The 19,276-nt window shown below is 43.0% G+C and overlaps 1 protein-coding gene across 1 annotated transcript in view; it reads right to left on the reverse strand.

Annotated features, from left to right (window-relative positions):
• The window catches only part of LOC110194412 (hydroperoxide isomerase ALOXE3-like), a 23,310-nt gene extending 4,087 nt beyond the window's left edge, over positions 1-19,223 (reverse strand). The window contains exons 1-12 of the mRNA XM_020966729.2: positions 19,062-19,223; positions 18,527-18,731; positions 16,369-16,450; positions 15,603-15,722; positions 14,913-15,038; positions 8,051-8,154; positions 7,108-7,280; positions 3,899-4,042; positions 3,451-3,654; positions 3,261-3,347; positions 2,606-2,775; positions 2,007-2,128 (exon numbers count right to left, since the gene is read on the reverse strand). Coding sequence (XP_020822388.1) covers positions 2,007-2,128; positions 2,606-2,775; positions 3,261-3,347; positions 3,451-3,654; positions 3,899-4,042; positions 7,108-7,280; positions 8,051-8,154; positions 14,913-15,038; positions 15,603-15,722; positions 16,369-16,450; positions 18,527-18,731; positions 19,062-19,208 — 1,684 coding nt within the window. The 5' untranslated portion in view covers positions 19,209-19,223. The remainder of the gene's footprint in view (positions 1-2,006; positions 2,129-2,605; positions 2,776-3,260; positions 3,348-3,450; positions 3,655-3,898; positions 4,043-7,107; positions 7,281-8,050; positions 8,155-14,912; positions 15,039-15,602; positions 15,723-16,368; positions 16,451-18,526; positions 18,732-19,061) is intronic.
• Between the last annotated feature and the right edge of the window lie 53 nt (positions 19,224-19,276).

Genomic DNA, 19,276 nt, shown 5'->3' on the forward strand with positions numbered 1-19,276 from the left:
ATCTATTTGTTAAAAAGAGTAATCTGGCTAAGGCATGAAGCCTCTTGCAACAATCTTAATTCCAAGATGATGTAATGAGGGCCTGGACTAGCATGGCGACAGTGATACTAAAAAGGGAAGGGAATGAGGGACATTTCAAAGGAAGAATTAGTGGGGTTTGGTAACTAGTTAGAAATGATGCTCAAGGAAGAGGGAGAAGAATGAATCACAGATGATCTGAGATTTCAAACCCGGCCTAGTAAAAGAGTAGTGGTGCCACTTATGGTGACAAGGAAGTTTGGAAAGAGGTAGTTTGGCAGGGATGAACTCGCTTTCAAACATGTTGAGTGGGAGATAATGGAATAGGAAGTTTGGTAAACGTCATATAGCTAGCTTCCAAGTAGCAGCACTGGTCTTCAGCTCTAAGTCCAGCGCTCTTTTTACCACACCTTCTACCTCCCAGATACAGAACTAATTTCATGGAAGTTGAATGATAGTTGAGTGGATCATTTCTAGAGAGGATGGAAGAGGACAGAGTCACAGGCAACAGCCTCAGTTGACAAGCATGGGTTTGAGGAAGGAGGAGGAAAAGGAAGCACTGATGGAGACAACCAGGTGGAGAACCAGGAAAGTACCTGAAAAGCCTAGGTAGGAGACAAAGTAGGGGCCAAACAAAGAAGGCACTTGAAAGGAACATTTAAAAAGAGAGGGTGGTTAATTTAAGCTGAAAAGCAACTGAGAAATAACTGTGGATTTTGGATTGGGAGGTCACTGGTGACTTTTGAAAAAAGTTCTGTTAAATGTTATGAATAGAAACCAGCTTGCAAGAGATTAAGTAGATCAAAGGACTTTAGAGTTGAAAAGGATGTTAGAAATTGTCCATTCCAAACCCTTCATTTCATAGATGAGGAAGCTAAGGCCCAGAGAGGTAAGGTAATTTACCCATATTCCCAGAAGTAAAAAGCTAAGATTTGAACCCATATTGTCTAATTCCAAATCTGGGACCCTTTCCATTATGCCATATTGCTAAATAATGAGTAAATAAGAGGCAGCAGGTATAGACTCCTTATTTAAGAGAGTGTAGTCACAGAGACAGTGAAATATCCCAGAAAGAAAGATGAAGATTCAGGAGATCGCCATCTCAGCAATTACATCTCAGTTAGCTAGGTGACAAAGGAGGGGTTTGGTTTTGTTTTGTTTTAGGATAGGAAGCCCTTGGAGCATTGAAAGCCTGGAGGAGAATCAGCGGCAAGAAAAAGATTGTAGATGAGAAAAGGGGGATGATCAATGGACCAAGCCTTCTCCTGGAGAAAAGAAGAGATAGGATTTAGGGCACTGGTGGAGAGTGTACCCTTGGCAAGTATGGCTACATCATCTTCTTAAGAGAAGAAATAGAAATATACTAGGGTGGGAATGAAGATAGATGAAGCATTCACACTGGCAAGTCTCAATCTCAATATTGAAAAAGACAAGATTTACAGAGACTGGGAAAGGAGCAGTGAGATTCAGGCTGGAGGAAAGAAGGAAAATCTGAAACAAACACTCTGGGCTGTATGCCAGGGAATCAAAGAAAGATGGATAAGAGGGCTGACACAGAGGCAAAGTCAATTCTGCCTTACATTTTTTCCTCTTGTTTCGCATGGGGGGTTCCTTGTCTCTGCAATAAGGCCGTAAGTTCCCTAAAGGCAGGACCCCATCTTACACTTCTGTTTCCTCTACATCCAATAATTGTTGAAATGAACGGAAATAAAGGGACAATGATACTATCAGAGTTAGGGACGCAACTAGGTCATAGATTAGGGACAAGAATAGAGTATATAGGTATAAGGTATAAGTATGAAGACAGGAAAAGGGTCAGAGTTAAGGATAGTAATAGGATCAGGGTTAAAGATAGAAAGAGGAATAGGGTCAAATTTAAGGAGAAAATGGGGTTAGGGACAGATGTGTGGCCAAATTTGGAGTTATATTTAGCCTTAACATAAAACCCCTGTAGGTGTGGTATGAATGGGAACTACCATTATGAATACCTGAACTTTTCCTGCCCAGGAATGCCTGAGTAAAAATTTCGCCCACCCAGGCCTGGAGCTCTGAATCCCCTTGCACAAAGATGTCGCTGGGGTAGTAGCAATTCACAATTTCATTGACGAAGCTAAGAGAGAAAATAATAGCTAGCATGTACATAGTATTCTCAGGTTTACATATCACTTAATAAATGTTATCTCATTTTATCTTCACAACCCTGGTAGGTCAGTGCTATACTTATGCGCATTTTACAAACAAAGGTAGGCGGAGGTTAAATGACTTACTGATGGTGACATAGCTAACGAGTATCTGAGGCAAGATTTGAACTCAGGTCTTCCTGACTCTGGGTCCAGCATTCTATCCACTGCAATTCCCTCCTACCCAGAAGGCACAGTTAGATTCCCCTACATATTACCCTCTTTGGTCCTAAAATCCTTCCCTTTGAAATCCCTTCTTGTCCATTTTCCTACCTTCAAGCATCATCCCCCACCCCCAGGACAGAGGGACTGGTTCTTTGACTCTCAGTTCACCTAAGGGGAAAGAAAGAGTTAAAGATACTCCATTTCAGTGGCCAGGACCCTTTCTGCTCCAACTGTTCCCTTACTTCTCAATGGCTTCCCATATCTTCATGCCATCATCTCGGTAGTAGTAGTTGGGGATGCACTGGACCCCCCGGGCCTTCAGGTTGTCTGGGAGGCAGAACATGGTGTAGGTGAGATGTGCTAGGCCTGCACTCATCAGGTAGAGGAGGCCTGGCCTCCCAATGGATGTGACCTAAGAAGTAACCATAGGTTATCTTCCTCAACAAGCCAGTCCCTTCTGCCTCTGAGGAAAAGCATCATTCCCAGGCTCCCTGGACTTAGGGGATAGGGTTAGGAAAAGATAAGTAAAAGGTTACGATGAGAAATATCAATCAAGAAAAGGTTAGGACTAGGAATAGGGATAAGGGAACGTGTATGGAAATAGCATGGAGTTTATAGCCAGCACCACATAACAGATAAGTGTTTCATGCTGTACTGATCTTTGGGTCAGAAATGGGATTCTCTAAGGGATTACTGCCTGGAAAGGAGGTATGATTTAGTAGAGGGGTACTATGGGCATTTGTAATTGCATATTGTTTCATATTTTGTTGTTAGTAACAAGGTGACTTTAGGATTCCATGACAGAGTTCCTGGAAATGAACCAATAGACAGTTGATTGGTGAGTTCAACAGGACTATATACAAGGGAGATCCTCCCTCAGGAAACCCAAACCCATACCTTGTCCACCAGACCCTCAGGATTCAGCAGGGTGGCCCTGGCAATGGTGTTCACTTGGAGTGTGTATCTCGTATGAGGCAGCAGGAGCTAGGCAGGGGCACAGATTTGTAAGTGAGATGGGTAAGATTTAAATCCACCCATCAATGCTCCCACCCCTGGCTCGAGTCCAGCTTGCCTCCCCCAGGCCCACCTTGTAGATCGGGTGGCAGAGGGGAAGCTGGCGCAGGGTAGCCATGGCAAAAGCCTCGCAGAGGAGATGGGTGCAGAGGAAATGAGTATTGTTTTCATGGATGAGGAACTCTGAGTTTCGCACCCAGGTCTTAGCCAAGAGCCAATCCCATTCTGAGTCGCTGGGCAGGAATATGGGGCTGTCTGGACCAGGGGTCTGGCTGAGCTGAGAGGAGGGATTGGAGAGAGGGTATTGAGATTAATGAGAAATAGAGATGAAGATACATCTCTCACTTCTGTCTCCAGTCCTCTCCCATACCTTTAGTTTTCTTTAACCTTTCAAGCTTTTCCTTCACCAGCCAATATCACCCCCTCTACCCCTTCTTTAGTGTCCCCAGTTTCCCCTCCCCTTCCCTTCCATCAGACAGGACCTAGACCCTCCCCAGAGATCAAACCCAAGGACGGTTCACCTGGATGGCCAAGGGCAAAAGAACACCCTGAGGGTTAAGCCAAAGCAGGCAGAGTGGGGCAGCCACATATTGGGGCCTGCCATTCAGTTGGCCCACAGGAGTATCCCCAAGGATCCAGTAATCAGCCAGGAAAATTGATCCCTTCTGGTTAACACATAACACACATGGAGAATCAGGGCAAGAGCTTTCCCTAGTCTCCCACCACTTCCCCTTCTCCCCTCTCCAACTCACTTCCTCCAAATTCCTGCCCCTAAATGCCTCTAGTCTATAAACACCAACTCAATCTGGTCTACCTCTTCACTGTCTTAGTCTTAGCCATCCACTTTGTATCTGCAGGACTTCCTGTTTCCAACAATCTCTGGTTTCTCTGTCTCTCCTCTCTATCTCCCTGAAAGCCTCCGGAATTCCTTCTCCTGCCTGGGGCCTCAGACATTAGTTCCCCCACAATAAAGATTTACATTCTGATGACTTCACTCTGACTGCAATGCCAGGAATGTGACCTCAAGAATTCCCAAATTCTGACTATGATTAAACCACATAACTATTCCAAAGGCTCCTGGATGCATCTTGGCCCTTACTTGCTTCCCTACTGAGCAATGTCTCATGATAAGCGACATGGTCCACTAACCTTGCTGCCTCACGGTGCCAATGAGATATCCTCCCTAAAATCTTGTCTCAAACTTTCCAGGTAACAGCCAAGTCAACACAAAAGAAATAACTCCAACCCTAACCCTGATTCCATCCTTATCCCTTAACCTTAAATCTAACCCTTAATCTAGCTCTAACCCTCTATTCCTAGCCCCTACCCTCAACACCAGTCCTTCTGTCATATCTCACTTCTCATATCTTATCGTATCTCTTATCTGATCCCAAACCCTAAGCTTATCTCTTAACTACACCTTAATAATAATAATAATAACAGCTAGTATTTATATAGCACTTCAAAGTCTGCAGAGTGCTTTACATATGTTATTTCATTTGATTCTCACAACAACCCTGGGAGGTAGGGGTTATTATTAACTCCATTCTACAGGTAAGGAAATAGGCACACAGAGATTAAATGTCCAGGGTCATAGAACTAATAAGTGTCTTGGGCAGGATTTGAACTCAGGTCTTCAAGTCCAGCATTCTATCCATATAATTCTAAATCACATTCATATAGCATTTTTAAAGTTTATTGCAGCCTTTTCCTCAGAATCAATCTGTGAATGAGATAATATAATTATTATTTATCTTATTTTACAAATGAGGAACAGCTAATAAGATGGGCTTAGCTCCAACCCACATCTGACACTCTCCTATCCAAACAGGTACGGCCCATTAGACTGAATCAATCTGACTTGTCCAAGGAGCTATTTAAAAACAAATTAAAAATCTCTTATATTAACATTTTAGGATTTACAAAGCATATTCTTTGAGGTAGGTATTGCATGTGTTATCCTCATTTTAAAGGTGGAGGATTGGACAGTGATCTGTTTGAGGTCCCACAGAAGTTGTGTCAGATCAAGGACTTGAACCCACAACTTCTCGGGCTTCAAGTCAAGCACTCTTTCCCCTACTAGAGGTGTCTAACATGAGGCCAGCTGGGCACACTAGGGCTGGCTGCAAGTGCAGCCTGAACAACATTAAAATATAATTGGGAAATATTTAACAAAATAAATAAGAATGCAATAGAATGTGGATAATGTGAATATGTGGTTTTTCTAAGTCATTATGTGGCCAGGGATCCTTCTGTAACGTGTAGTAGCTTCCTTCTATTTAAGTTTGACGCAACTTAAACAGAACAATTGACATGCACTCCAAGGAGCATGGTATGAAAGGACATTGGGGCGGGGGGGTGTCTAACAATGTTGTCTTTAAAAAGTAAGAGGAGAGCCCCAAACATCCCTAGTTTTTTTCTCTACAAATGAATGTGTCCATTCTACGGAGCCTATAGAAGTGTCGGGTCTGTGACACCTCTTCGGAGAGCCTCTTTATTTCTAGCTTCAGTCCCATCAACCGCAAGGTGCTTTTTTAAAAACTATGTCCACATCCTTGATTATGTATGTTTGCCTCTCTCTCTCTCTCTCTCTCTCTCTCTCTCTCTCTCTCTCTCTCTCTCTCTCTCTCTCTCTTTCTCTCTCAATCTCTCTCTCTCTCTCTCTTTAGATAGCTATCTCTAAGATGGAAGGAAAAAGGAAAAAGGGATGGCAGAGGATGGGATGGATAGATAGTGTCATGGAAACAACAATCATGAAATTGGACAGACTTTAAGAGATAGTGGGAGGTAGAAGAGCCTGGTGTCCATGGGGTCATAAAAAGTCAGACATGACTGAACAACAATAATCTATTTCTCTATCTAGATCTCCCTCTCTCTTTTACTCTCTCTGTCCCTATCTAGATACATATCTCTCCAACTAAATCAAGAGATTATATTTATCTTGTAGGTGTTGATGGCTTCTTTACTGATGAAGTAGTATGTTACAGTGGATAAAGCACTAGACTTGGGCCTAGAGAGACCTAAAGTTCAAATCCCACCTTAGATTCTTACTAACTGTGTGACACTGAACAAGTTATTTAACTTCTCTGAATTTCAAGTTTCCAAATCTGTAAAATGACTAGGATGGACTCTAAGATCATTTCCAGTTCCTATGATTAAGGAATGGGGTTGGGGGGTGGGGGGAGCTGATGAATGAAGCCACTTTCTTCCTATGGGTTTTGAGCTTATTCACTTTCACTTTTCTCCCTAAACCAAAAGAGCCTTTAATTTATCTTCAGAGCCATCCAAATTCCTTTCTCTGGAGTTACAGTGCCCAGAACTATTTGAGGGGATTGGTTTAGATGACCTCCCAGATCCCTTCCTGTTCTAAATACAGTGATCTCTACAGTTATAGAAACAATCACATTCTTTCTTTGTCCCTAACCCAAAGCCAAACCCAAGCTTAATCCTTTTTTTTGCCCACACCTAACTCTCTTCCTCTCCTTCTAGATATCTCTAATCCTAACCTCTCTTCTCCTAGACTCAATACTAACCTTCACCTTACTTCCAATCCTATTGCCTACCTTTTCTGTAGCATATTTCCCTCCCCTCCCTCCCTCTTTCTTTGACCGTCTCCATAAACCTGTCCTCACTCTCTCCTCCATCATTCTAACTCTTTCCCTCATCCCATCTCCCCTTGGTAGCCCCAGCCCAGGCTCAGTCCTTGAGGATGGCCCTAGCCATCCCTTGCCTCCAGCTCAGCCTGCAGACAGGTGCTGGGACCTAGGGAGGGAGCCACCATGGGGTCAGTGATGGGGAAGTTGCTGGGCAGGCTGGAGAGTCGATGAATCATGACAGGATTCACGCCATTCAGGTACTGGTAGCCAAAGAAATGGTCCTCTTTCCAATGCTCCGTCACATACTCTGTAGGTTGAAAAAGGCAGGAAAGTCATTTCTGCTAATTCCCTGGATACACAAGATTGCTAAATCCTCTCTACCTAATTTTCCAAGGTTGCACAGCTAGAGAGTGAGGGAGCTGGAACTTCAAATGAATCCAGTTCTCCTGACTCCCCAGGACAAGACCCCCTCCATTTCCATTGCCTTTCCCTTTTCTCTAACCACAATATGCATAGATTGAAAATGCTCGGGGCAACTAGGTGGCACAATGGATAGAGCTCCTGCCTTGGAGGTAGGAGGACCTGAGTTCAAATCCAGCCTCAGCCACTTGACATGTATATTACTGGCTGTGTGACCCTGGGCAAGTGACTTAACCCCAACTGTCTCACCAAAAAAAAAAAAAAAAGAGAGAGAGAATGCTCCTCAGTCTCTCCTTCCCCATTCTATGGCTAGGAGGGGAAGGTGTCAGAGGGGACTGCTGATGCTATGCTTGGGTCTCTGAGGGTGCCATTAGGCTTGGATGCCTCTATGAGGACAAATGACTGGTCAGATTAACAGAGCAAGAGGATTTGAGGGTGAGTATAAGGAGCTGGGACACCTCCCCAACTCTTTACTAAGAGGAAGCCTGAGGAGGGAAAAGAGGGAAGGAAGTTGGCTTCTCAAAGGCCTAGAGGAGCTGGAAAATTCTTACTGCAGCAACTAGGAGCTTTCCCAGACCAAAAGAAGCAGGGGACAGAGTGGAACATAGGCAGAAATGGAGTTTTAGCACCAGACTCTCCTCCATTTCCCTTCCTCACCTGAAGTAGGGGTCTTGTGGCACCAAAAGATCTTTCTAATGTCATCCAGCTTCTTCCAAGAGCCCTTACGGTCTAAGAGACCACGGAGCTTCATGCCCAAGGACCTAAGGATGAGTAGATGTAAGAAGAATGTGAAGGTCTAGGGGTGAGCAGAGAGGTGGGATGGGATGGGAAATGGTACTGTCTCCAGGAGGCAGAAGCTTTTGGGGAGTTATGAATAGACTAGGATGTGGTCCTGGTATGATCTAAGGGATATAGAAAAAGTATTCCCTAAATCATTATGTCACCCCCTCCCTGCTTATGGTATCTAAAATCCCACCAGTTTTGTTATCGTGAAGAGATACTGTGGGACTGAGTAAGGAAGACACTGAGGGACAGAGAGAGGGAAGTCTGAAGGGTGGAGTGGAGAATAAGAGAGAGAGAAATGAGACTAAGAGAGAAGACTGAAGGACAGAGAAAGGAGAGTGGAAAATAGAGAAGGAGAGATGAAGGAAAAGGCAGGAGATACTTAAGGAAAGAGAGGAAGAGAGTGAAGGAGGGGGAAAGGAGGTTTATTGAGGGACAGAGAGGAGGAAATCTGAAGGAAGAGGAGGGCAGAGAGATGGGGGCAGGGTGATTGGAGTGATAAACTGAAAAGATAGATAGGGACATGGTTTCAAACTGTCACATCTAAGTAATTGCCTCCAGTAGAAGCACTACGGTATGGTAGGAATCACTGATTCAGGAGTCAGAGAATAGAGGTTCAATCCCACCTATGATGCTTACTACCTGATATGTTACTACTATGATGCTTATTACTTGGATCTCACATTCCTCATCTGTAAAAGGGTAAAGGATTGGCTTTCAAGTACCCTGCAGATCTAAATTCCATGACTTTAATTTTCAGCTGTTATGTCTGCTGTTGTTCAGTCCCAATTTTCCAAATTCTTGCTGGAGGGGCAGCTAGGTGGCACAGTGGATAGAGCACCAGCCCTGAAGTCAAGAGGACCCGAGTTCAAATCTGGCCTCAGACCGAACACTTGACATTTCCTAGCTGTGTGACCCAGGGCAAGTCACTTAACCCCAATTGCCTAAAAGGAAAAAAAAAACCAACCAAATTCTTGCTGGACATCACTATTTGGATATCTTTCTGACATTTCAAAATCAGCATGCTTACTTATCTTATCTCCTCATTCTCCAAACCTGCTCCTTCTTCTGACTTCCCTATTACTAGGGAAATTACTGACATTCTCCTCGTAACCCAGACTGAAAACCTTGGAGATCAAAGTCTTCACTCTTCACTTTCTTCATCTCAAACATTCAAACACTCACCAAGTCCTATAAAAATTCCCCTTTTAAACTGATACTTGAACTCACTCCCCCACTGCATTTCCCCTTGCCTTCACACTCTTTGAGACCCTCATTACCTCTGGCCTGGACATTGCAAATACCCTCCTAACTATTCTTGCTCCTTCAAGCCTCTTCCTCCAATGAACCCTGTACAACCCTGTCAGAATAATCTTCCCCGTCCTCACTGTGTCACTTCAAATTGATTCAATTTAACTGCTCAGGAACCTGAAATGGCTCTCCAGTGGACAGTATTAAGTCTACATTCCTTAGTCTGGCATTCCCCACCCTCCACAATTTCCCCCAACCTGCTTTTCCAGCTCTATGTCTCACTTATTCCTTATGGTTAGTTGGATGGAGCAATGGAAAAAGTAGAAAGAGCTGTATGACACCCTGGACAACATTTCTCGGTTTCTTCTGTAAAATGGGGATAAATGTAGCAACTCCCTCACAGGGTTGCTGTGATATGTTGAAATAATATTTGTAAAGTGCTTTTCAAGTAATAAAGTGTTATAGAAATTCTAGTTATTCTTGTTATACAAACCTTCATTCAAACTGATCCCTTTCATTGACCTGGGCTTTCTGCCTACAGTGTTCCTCAAGCCATTCCTTTCTTACTGCCCGCATAATCTGGAATGCTCTCCCCTCTTCTCCTCATCTGCCTAAATCTTACCATTTTTCAAGACCCAGCTGAGACCTGACCCCACTGTAAACCCACCAAATCTGAATCAATACTCTGTGCTTCTTCTAGAGGTTTTTGTCTCTAACATCCATTTGGCCATAAATTAATTATTTTCCCCTGCTCAAGCCTTCTCTGTAGCTTTCTCTTGCCTCTAGGATAAAACACAAACTCCTCAGCCTGGCATTTTAAAAGCCCTTCAGAGCAGCTAAGTGGCACAGTGGATAGAGCACCAGCCCTGAAGTCAGGAGGACCTGAATTCAAATCCAGCCTCAGACCAAACACTTGACACTAACTATGTGACCCTGGGCAAGTCACTTAACCCCAATTGCCAAAAAATAAATAAAAATAAAAGCCCTTCCATCCCAACTTTCCAGATCTAATTCACATTACTCCTTGGATTCAGTTCCAAAATCCTGTCTCCATATCTTTGCATAGCTTGCCCTCATCCTCCCAATGTCTGGAATATCCTACCTCCTCCACTGGAATTTTTCCAAATTTTAGGGAAGCCCTACCAGCTCTCCCCCGTTTTACCCCCACCCCCAGCATGTAATCTCTCTCCTTAAATTACCTTGCATTTTATTATCAATATACATGTCACACCCTCCAAGTGTAAGTCCTTGAGAGCAGGGACTTTTCAGTTGTGTTATTTCCCCAGTATCTGGCACAGAACCTTGCTTGGTTTAGGATTTAATTATTTTGTTTTCCTTTGTTATGATTTTTTTTACCAGACTTTTAATTTTATTGGTATAGGAACTCTCACTTGCAATGCAGACCTGCATCTACTCTACAATTCACAATCTTAGAGAGCTCCTCAGGGCACTGAAAGGTTCAGTGACCTGTCCAGGCTATACAGCCAATATGTGTCACAGACTGGAACCTAGGTGTCCCTGGCTCTGAGGCCACTATCCCACACTGCTTTGTTCCTTTCACCTAGGCTTAATCTATTCTTGATAAATTGAATGGAATTGTGACCTTTCTTGCTGGCTTCAGTTGTTATCTAAACCTTGTGCTATTAACTTTTTATGTGTGTAGGCATCCCCCAATTAGAAATGCAAGCTTGAAAGCAGGTCTTCAGTATTATATTTCTATGGCCCACAAAGCACCTAGTACATTGCTTTGCACTTGGCACATGTTCAGTAAGTACCAGTTAATTTGATTTTGTTTTGGAGGAAAAGAAGGAGGACTGAGGATTAGAGGTAGGGGAGGGGCATAGAGACACTAAAGACCTAGATTCCAATCTCTCCTCACACACTCACTAGCAAGTTAAAGGTTAAGCTCTCTTCATCTGTAAAATATCAAAATTGTACTTTAGTGGAGAGAGAGAGAGAGAGAGAGAGAGAGAGAGAGAGAGAGAGAGAGAGAGAGAGAGAGAGAGAGAGAGAAATAAGGTGTGCCACAGCCAAAATGGTAGAGTAGAAAGAAATAATCCAGTCACACCCCTACAGCTACTCCAGAAAGATCTAGAAAACATCAAACTGTGTTCTAATTTGGAAATGGTGAAAAAAAACCCCCATCATTTTTGAAGCCCAGGTCAGCACAGGGAGATAAAGAGAAGTCTGGGGACACTGATGGGGTCTACCCAGGAATAGCAGTTTGACATTCTGGCTGAGAAACTGAATGAATGCCAGATGGTCTATGTGCATCAGAATGACTAAAAGTTCCACACAAAGCACACAGGAACTCGACCTTAATGCAAAGAGCAGAAATAGTTGCCAACTGTCAGAATAACACATCATTGCTTGGTCACAGATCAAGTGGGGGACTGAGGAAGGGACCGGTGCATCAAAGTGATGGTCCTGGGCTGTGTACTAAAGGAAGAGCTGATGAATCGTGAAACAGATGAAAAATGAAGAGTGAGGAGCTGAGTGTAACAGCTGTGTGACTCTGATCTGGGGAACAGAGTTGGATCTCAGATCCAGCTACCAGACCAGTCTGAAACCTGAACAGGAATGACCACAGCAGGAAGCCCAAACCAAAAGGGTACACTTTGAACCTGTGAAGTTTCCAGCTGGCTTATGGTGGCCAAATCCAGCAGCAGTCTACTGGTGCTCCATCAGGGGCAAGTCCCTAGTTGTGTTGCTCAGACCCAAAACTAGATCAAAAACTTGCAGAGTTCAGACCAAGAGGGTCTGGATCAGACCACTATGGCCACAGAGAAAACTTATAGGTCTCCAGCCTGAGCTGTCACTGAAATCCTGGAATAATACGATACTTAATGCCCTAAGAAAGCAATAGCAGCACCAAAGAGGACATAAAATAAAACCAAGCATGGTCCCAGCCATTTCCTACAAAAGTACGCAGAACCTGGCCCTAAGATAAAGTCCAAAGACAGGAAGTAAAATTGAAAGAAGAAGCAAACCAAAAAAAATTTCTACTATAAAGAGCTATTATGATGACAGGAACCCTCAAGATACAAAGTCAGAAGAGAATGACTCCTCTACATCTACAAAGCCTCAAATAGAAACACAACTTGGATCTAAGTTCAACTAGAATTCCTAGAAGCAAAAAAGTTTTTTTAAGAGATAAAATTGATTTTACAAATGAGAGAGCTAGAGAAAATAATTGAAAATAAATTAGAGGGCTAGTAGAAAAAATTGAAAAAGAAAAAGAAAAGAGCCACAGCCAGGCTTTCACTGATTTAGCAGTTACCATCAGAAAGAAGCAGAGTTTGAAATACGATATTCCAGAAGGCAAAAAGATATGGGCTGACAAGTAAGAATAACTTGCCCAGCAAAACTGAGTATAATCCTAAAGGGGAAAAATGGATTTTTTTTTTACAAGATAGAGGACTTCTGAGTATGGCTGAAGAAAAAAAAAATGGAGCTGAATAGAAACTTTGTAATGCAAATACAAGGGTCAACATAAAAGGATAAATATGAGTGAACAATCATAAAGGACTAAACAAGAATGAACTTTTATATTCTAATATAAAGAGAGGATGCAGGTGCCCCCTCTATCATTATCAGAGGTCACAGAGGAAGTCTAATAAGACTCTAATAGGACTTAGGAGAGGGGTTTTGTTTTTTTTTTTAATGTTTTGATGATCTTAGAAGAAAGGAAAGGGAGGGGAAAAGGAATATGTGAGGCAGGAAGCAGAATATGGGGGAAGGAATTATCTTACATAATTTGAGTGGGCAAGTAGAAGACTATACAAACAAGGAGGAAGGAGTGGGGCAAAGAGTGACACTTGAACCTCACTTTCATTTTAACTGGTCAAAGGAGGGAAGATTTGATAAAAAAAAAATATACACACATTTACATGGAAGGATGAAGAAATACATTTCACTTAATAGGAAAACAAGAAGGAAAGGGGAGGAAGGACAGGAAAAATAAGAGGGAGAAATTAATCCTAAGTAAAAAAGAAAAAAAAAACTACAGCCAAGGAGTGTGGATCTAGAAGACGGATTTCAAATAAAGGATAAGAGCCTATGATTAGGCCTTAGGCCAGGGAAACAAGCAGATTGTACAAAATCTAGAGCATTGTGCTGAGCCCACTCTTCTTTCATGACCTTCTTCTTCATAAACAGTGAGGAAGAAACTCTGATCAATGTCGTTTCCACCTTTTCATGACCCCATTTTGGGGTCTTCTTGGCAAAGATACTAGGGTGGTTTGCCATTCGACAGATGAGGAAAATGAAGCAAACAGGGTTAAGTGACTTGCCCAGCTAATAAGTGTCTGAGGCCCGATTTGAACTCAGGAATATAAGTCTTCCTGACTCTAGGCCCAGTACTCTATCAACGGAACCACCTAGCTGCCCCCTGATCAATGTAATGCCTACCCAAAGTTCCAGAGGACTCAAGATGAAACATGCTAATCACCTCCTGACAGAGGGGTGGTGGGTTCAGGGGGGCAGATTGAGACATAATATATGAACATAAATATGTATATACAAAAATATGTATGTATATGTACACAAGTACATTGAGATAAACATGTGAACATAAATATGCATACATACAAATATGTCCATGTGTATACACACATATACATATGTATGTATATATGTATATCTGGTGGACAGGGCCAATCCAGGAATTTGTTTTGCTTTGCTTTTTGGGTTTGGTTTTTTTTTTTGCATTTTGGTGAGGCAATCAGGGATAAGTAACTTGCCCGGGGTCACACAGCTACTGGTGTTATATGTCTGAGACCAACTTTGAACTCAGGTCCTTTTGACTCCAAGGCTGGAGCTCTATCCACTGCGCCACCTAGCTGCCACTACTATTTGTATCATCATCATCATCATCATCATCATCATCATCATCAATTATTGTTGTTGTTGTTATTATTATTATTATTGCTTTGTGAGGCAATTGGGGTTAAGTGACTTTCCCAGAGTCACACAGCTAGTAAGTGTTATATGTCTGAGGCCGCATTTGAACTCAGGTCCTCCTGACTCCCGAGTCTGGTGCTCTATCCACTGTGCTACCTAGCTGCCCCTTACTATTTGTATAAGGGTTTTATGTTTTCTTTTTTCTTTTTCAATGGAGGGGGAGGCAGGAAGAGTTGGGATGGACAGAAGGTGAATTTTTTTTATTAATTGAAAAAAATAAAGTTTTTAAAAAAAGAAGTAAAGGTAACTAAGAAAATAGGGAGGGGGGAGACTTCAGGACGTAAAAATATTGAGGGACAATGAGAAGAGAAATGGGAACAGAGAGAATAATTAAGTGGGAAAGACAGGAGAAATTAAGGGAACAGAAAGAGGAAAGAGGGAAGGGCAGAGAGAAAACTGAGGGAGAGAATAAGAGAATTGAGTGATGAAGTGAAGAGAAATTGAGGGAAGACTGGAAGGAGGGGTGCCAAGGGACAGGGAGGGTGCTGACTAAGGAATGGTGATGGGGGAACCAAAACCTCACGCAGGTATAGCATTGTAGAGTAGAGATGCCGTCTTGGTGAATGAGTATCGAATATTTGGATCCATGTGTAACAGGGATGGGATGTCTATCTTCGAGGAGAAGCCTGGCAGGTAACGATTCCCACTTCTGTGAATGTCCCAGAGTGGGAAGAGGAAGAGCAAGAGAGGCAGAAAGAGAAATGATGGGGTCAGAAGTGTCTGTATCCCAAAATCTTTTCTATTTTTCCCCCTTTCCCATTACTCCTGGAACCCCTTGTTTTCCCGCTTCCATCTCTACTTAGGGTGCTTCCCCTAACCCTGTATTCTCTTATTTAGAGGCCAGTGTCACATCTCTACCTGGAACATCCTTCCCCCAATCTCCAATCAATGTCATCCCTTCCCAATTTGGCTCATCTACAAATCCCTCCCTAGCTGGCCCCACCCTGCTTTCATCACTGCTTTGCTCTGAGCCCCTCAGTGCTCATACTCCATCATCATCCCACTATAATTAACTCTGTGACTCTATCTGAAACCTAGGTATGACTCCTAGGTTCTGTATTAAAGGAGTTTACTATGGAAAGAGACCAGGTCTCCTCCCTTCCTCTGTATGCTCTAGAGAGATTCAGTTGAAGATTCAATCCAGGACAAATTACTCATAGACCCCTCCTCTTCTATTGCCACCCTCCACCAGTCCTGCTACTGGTCCTTTCACCTGGAACCCTGGTCTGCAGAGGGTGTCATCTTTGTCAAAGCAAATTTCCTGTCTGATTCCATCTCCTCAAAGCTGTTGACATCCACTATTCTGGGAAAGCCAGGAGCATAGATTTTCCAACTGTCCAGAAAAGAAAGATGGGTAAGGGGTTAAGGGTCAACGTTAGGGTAAAAAGGAGTCTCAGCATTTTAAGACTCATCCCACCCCAACACATATCAAAACCTGTTTTGTGTATTCTACCCCTGGCATTAATGAAGACCAAGTCTCCAGGGTAGTTAAAAGACTGTGGACACAACTCATAGGATGAAGACCCCGTTTTCCTTCCCCTGAGCAAGTTTTTCCCATAAAAGGACTGGGTATTTTGATCAGAGTAATGGCTTTGGTTTCAAAGTGGGGGTCAGGCCTATATCAGATTGTGTACCGTCTTGGGGAGGGTGGGGGGGAGGAAGGGGGAGAAAAATGTTCAACTCAAAAGCATGTGGAAGTGATTGCTGATAAATCAACATAAATTAATAAAATCAAAGTGAGGGTCAGGATTGTAGAGGTCTTGGTCAGGTCTGGAGTAAGGGTCAGACTAGAGGCTAAGGTTTCAGTCGAGATCTGTGTTAAGTCAGGGGTCGATTTCAATGGCAGAGTTGAGTTTGGGTTCAGAGTCAGGGACTGAAGTTGGAATCAACATAGGGTTAAAACTCAGACCAAGATTACAGGTCAGAAATGAAGATCAGAATTCAGGGTCATGTTAATGTTAGAGGAAGTCTGCTCTCACCGATAACATTCTTGTCTGTCTCTGAGCTCCTTTTTCCGATGATCCAAGAGCAAAGGGAGGGAGTCATGGCAGATGATTTTTCCTGAAGGGAGTAGATATGAGATATCAAGGGTTTCAAGTCAACAAAATCAATGCTAGTGCCTGAAGTTAAGACTTTCCTTACTTCAGACTTGAACATGAAGACCAAACTATAGCATTCTCTCACTCAGCTTCCTCTCCAATCCTAAAACTGACCAGCCCTTTCTTCAATCTTATCTCTAACCTTAACCCTCACCCACCATTGCAGCTGCAGATCCCTAAATGGCCAAACCAGGAACCGTAGTCCAGCTTATTCCACAGAGAATCCTTGCAGGGACTCACACAGAGTTGGGTGTCAGGTGGGTGGGATCTTAGCAATCATGTGGTCCAAGTTCCTCTCTCTCTTTTTTTTTTTTAGGCCAAAGGAGGAAGAGTAACTTCTCCAAGCTCATCTAACATATACACCCTCATATGGCTTCTCTGACAACTTGCCTGAGCCCACAGTATTCTACAGAATAAGATCTACTTTGAAAATACCATAGAACTTCTCAGTGGATATACAATGCTTATGTCAACTAAACCCACTACAAATGGACAAGCAGTCCCCACCTGCCGAAGATATCAAACTCAGTTTAATTCCTTACAAAGCTTTAGTCTACACCGGAAAAATGTAAAAAGCAGGGCAGAACACACCAGAACCAGACAGAATGAGAGATCGAGCCTTCTACTCCCACCGTCACTTCTCCCTCTTTAGGAATGAATATTGCCCAACAATCCAGTAGTCAGGGGTGTTCTGGAACAGGGCCAACTCTAACTCTTGGGAGAGAGAATTGTTAAATTTTCAGTGTAAGCATTTACACCTCACAAACCTGTGATCCCTACAAATCAGGGCTTAATTTAATGTTTTGTTGGTTGTCTAGACTTAAGAGAGTGCTAATAAAGCAGATTAAATTTAATTATTCCCCCCCCCCTTGTAGAGAGGTTAGTTATCTACCTATCTTTTCATTAGAAAAAGTTTAAAATGTCCTTTCTGAAGATGTTTCCTCTGGGACCCAGAGTTTCTAACTGTCCTAACTCTAATACATAATCATTTTATTAATTCTGTCCTGCTCCTAATCCTATCCTTAACCTAATGCCTTAACCAAGCAAAATCAACCAACAATCACTTATCCAAGGCCTATTCTAGGCTGTTCCCAGTGCCAGGAGATAGCTATACAAAGATGAAAATATCCCTGCTTTCAAGGAGCTGAAATTCAGTTGAGAGACAACGTATGTACAAACATATATGTGTGTGTATGTAGGCATGTATGTATATGCCAAGTAAATTTAAAATAAAACCCTTGGGGAAGGAAGGGTACTAGTAATTGGGGGAATCAGAAAATATATTATGTGTGTTATATAGAAGGTAGTGTTTTAGTTGAGAATTGAAAGAGAGAGAAAGAGGGTTCTAAGAGGCTGAGATGAGGAAGGATACAGCCAGTGCAGGGGAACAGAAATAGAAGATGGAGGGCCATGTGTAAAAGACCTGTCTACTTGACGATAATATATGGGGACAGGTGTCCATGTTTCTTACACCTTACAGGTACTCTTTGATCCAATGACTCTGGCTTCTATGCAGTCCAAGAACAAGACATTCCATCTCTCAGCTCTCAAGATTTTTTCTGGCTGTCACCCATACCTGGAATGCTTTCCTTTTCCTCTCTGCCTGCTGGATCTCCTGGCTTCATAAAGTCCCAGATAGAATACCCCCTCTTCTATAGGAAGCCGTTCCCAACCCATCTTAATTCTAGTACCTTCCCCCTTTTATTTATTTCCAATGTAGCCTATTTCCAATTCATTCATACATATTTGTTTGCTTGTTGTCATTTCCATGAGGTTGTAACCTACTTGAAGGCAGAGACAATCTTTTGCTTTTTTCTGCATTCCCATAGCTTACATGGCACATAGTAGGTACTTAATAAATGTTTAGTGATTGATGAAAATTAAAAGCCATACAGAGAAGGTTATATTTTCATCCTGGAAACAATAGGGAGCCACTACAGAGTAGGGGAGTGATATCACCAGACGTGAGCTCAAGGAAAATCTCCTGTCTCCCTCTAAGAACCCTGGCCCTAGTTCCCCACTCTTTCTCTTTGCTCACCTGTGCCTGGACGAAGCTCCACTGTGCAGTAACCCTCAATCCACTGGTAGCAGGGAAAGCAGGTGACCACTCCACTGGGGTCAGTGACAGTGATGTAGCTGCAATACCAAGAGTCTTTGGGGAAGAAGGAATATCGCTCTTTGTGCAGCCGAACCAGAAGGAGTTCCCCTAGCTCACAGGAGCTGTTTACCTTGTATTTATGAACCTGAGGGGAGTCGTCAGGAAAATCAGGATTATAGGCTGTGTTCAGAATAAGGCCAGGCACAGACAATAGCATACACAGGGTTCAGGCACAGGGACAGTGTTAAGGGCAAAGTAATCACAGATATGGTAGAGGATCCAAGCTAGGGGTAGGATTAAAACTAGGAGCAAGGTAAGGAATGGGTGGCAAAGACAGATAGGAAATAAACTTTAGAGCCAAGGATGGCTTAAGAAATATTTCCATAGAAAATTTGATCGAAATCTTAGAGAAATTCTCCTCCCCTTTCCTCACAACACCACCACCAGTCAAACCTCCTGAGCCCTCGTTACTTACAGCCCCTGGGGTGAAGTCCCTGCCAATATGGTCCAACAGCTGCTTAGGGCTCTCAGCATTGGTGCCAACCAGGGTGACAGAGATGGAATCCAGGGTCCCCGCCAGGAAGTAGGGTCCTGTGGCCACCCGGACTCGATATACCACCATGATTCAAGGAGAGCTTGGAGGCAGTAAGCAAGATAGATTATGATTGGGTTTAGGAAAAGGGCAAGGGA

This window comes from Phascolarctos cinereus, unplaced genomic scaffold (assembly GCF_003287225.1).
Source record: "Phascolarctos cinereus isolate Bilbo 61053 unplaced genomic scaffold, phaCin_HiC Scaffold_5;HRSCAF=322, whole genome shotgun sequence".
Lineage (NCBI taxonomy): Eukaryota > Metazoa > Chordata > Mammalia > Diprotodontia > Phascolarctidae > Phascolarctos > Phascolarctos cinereus.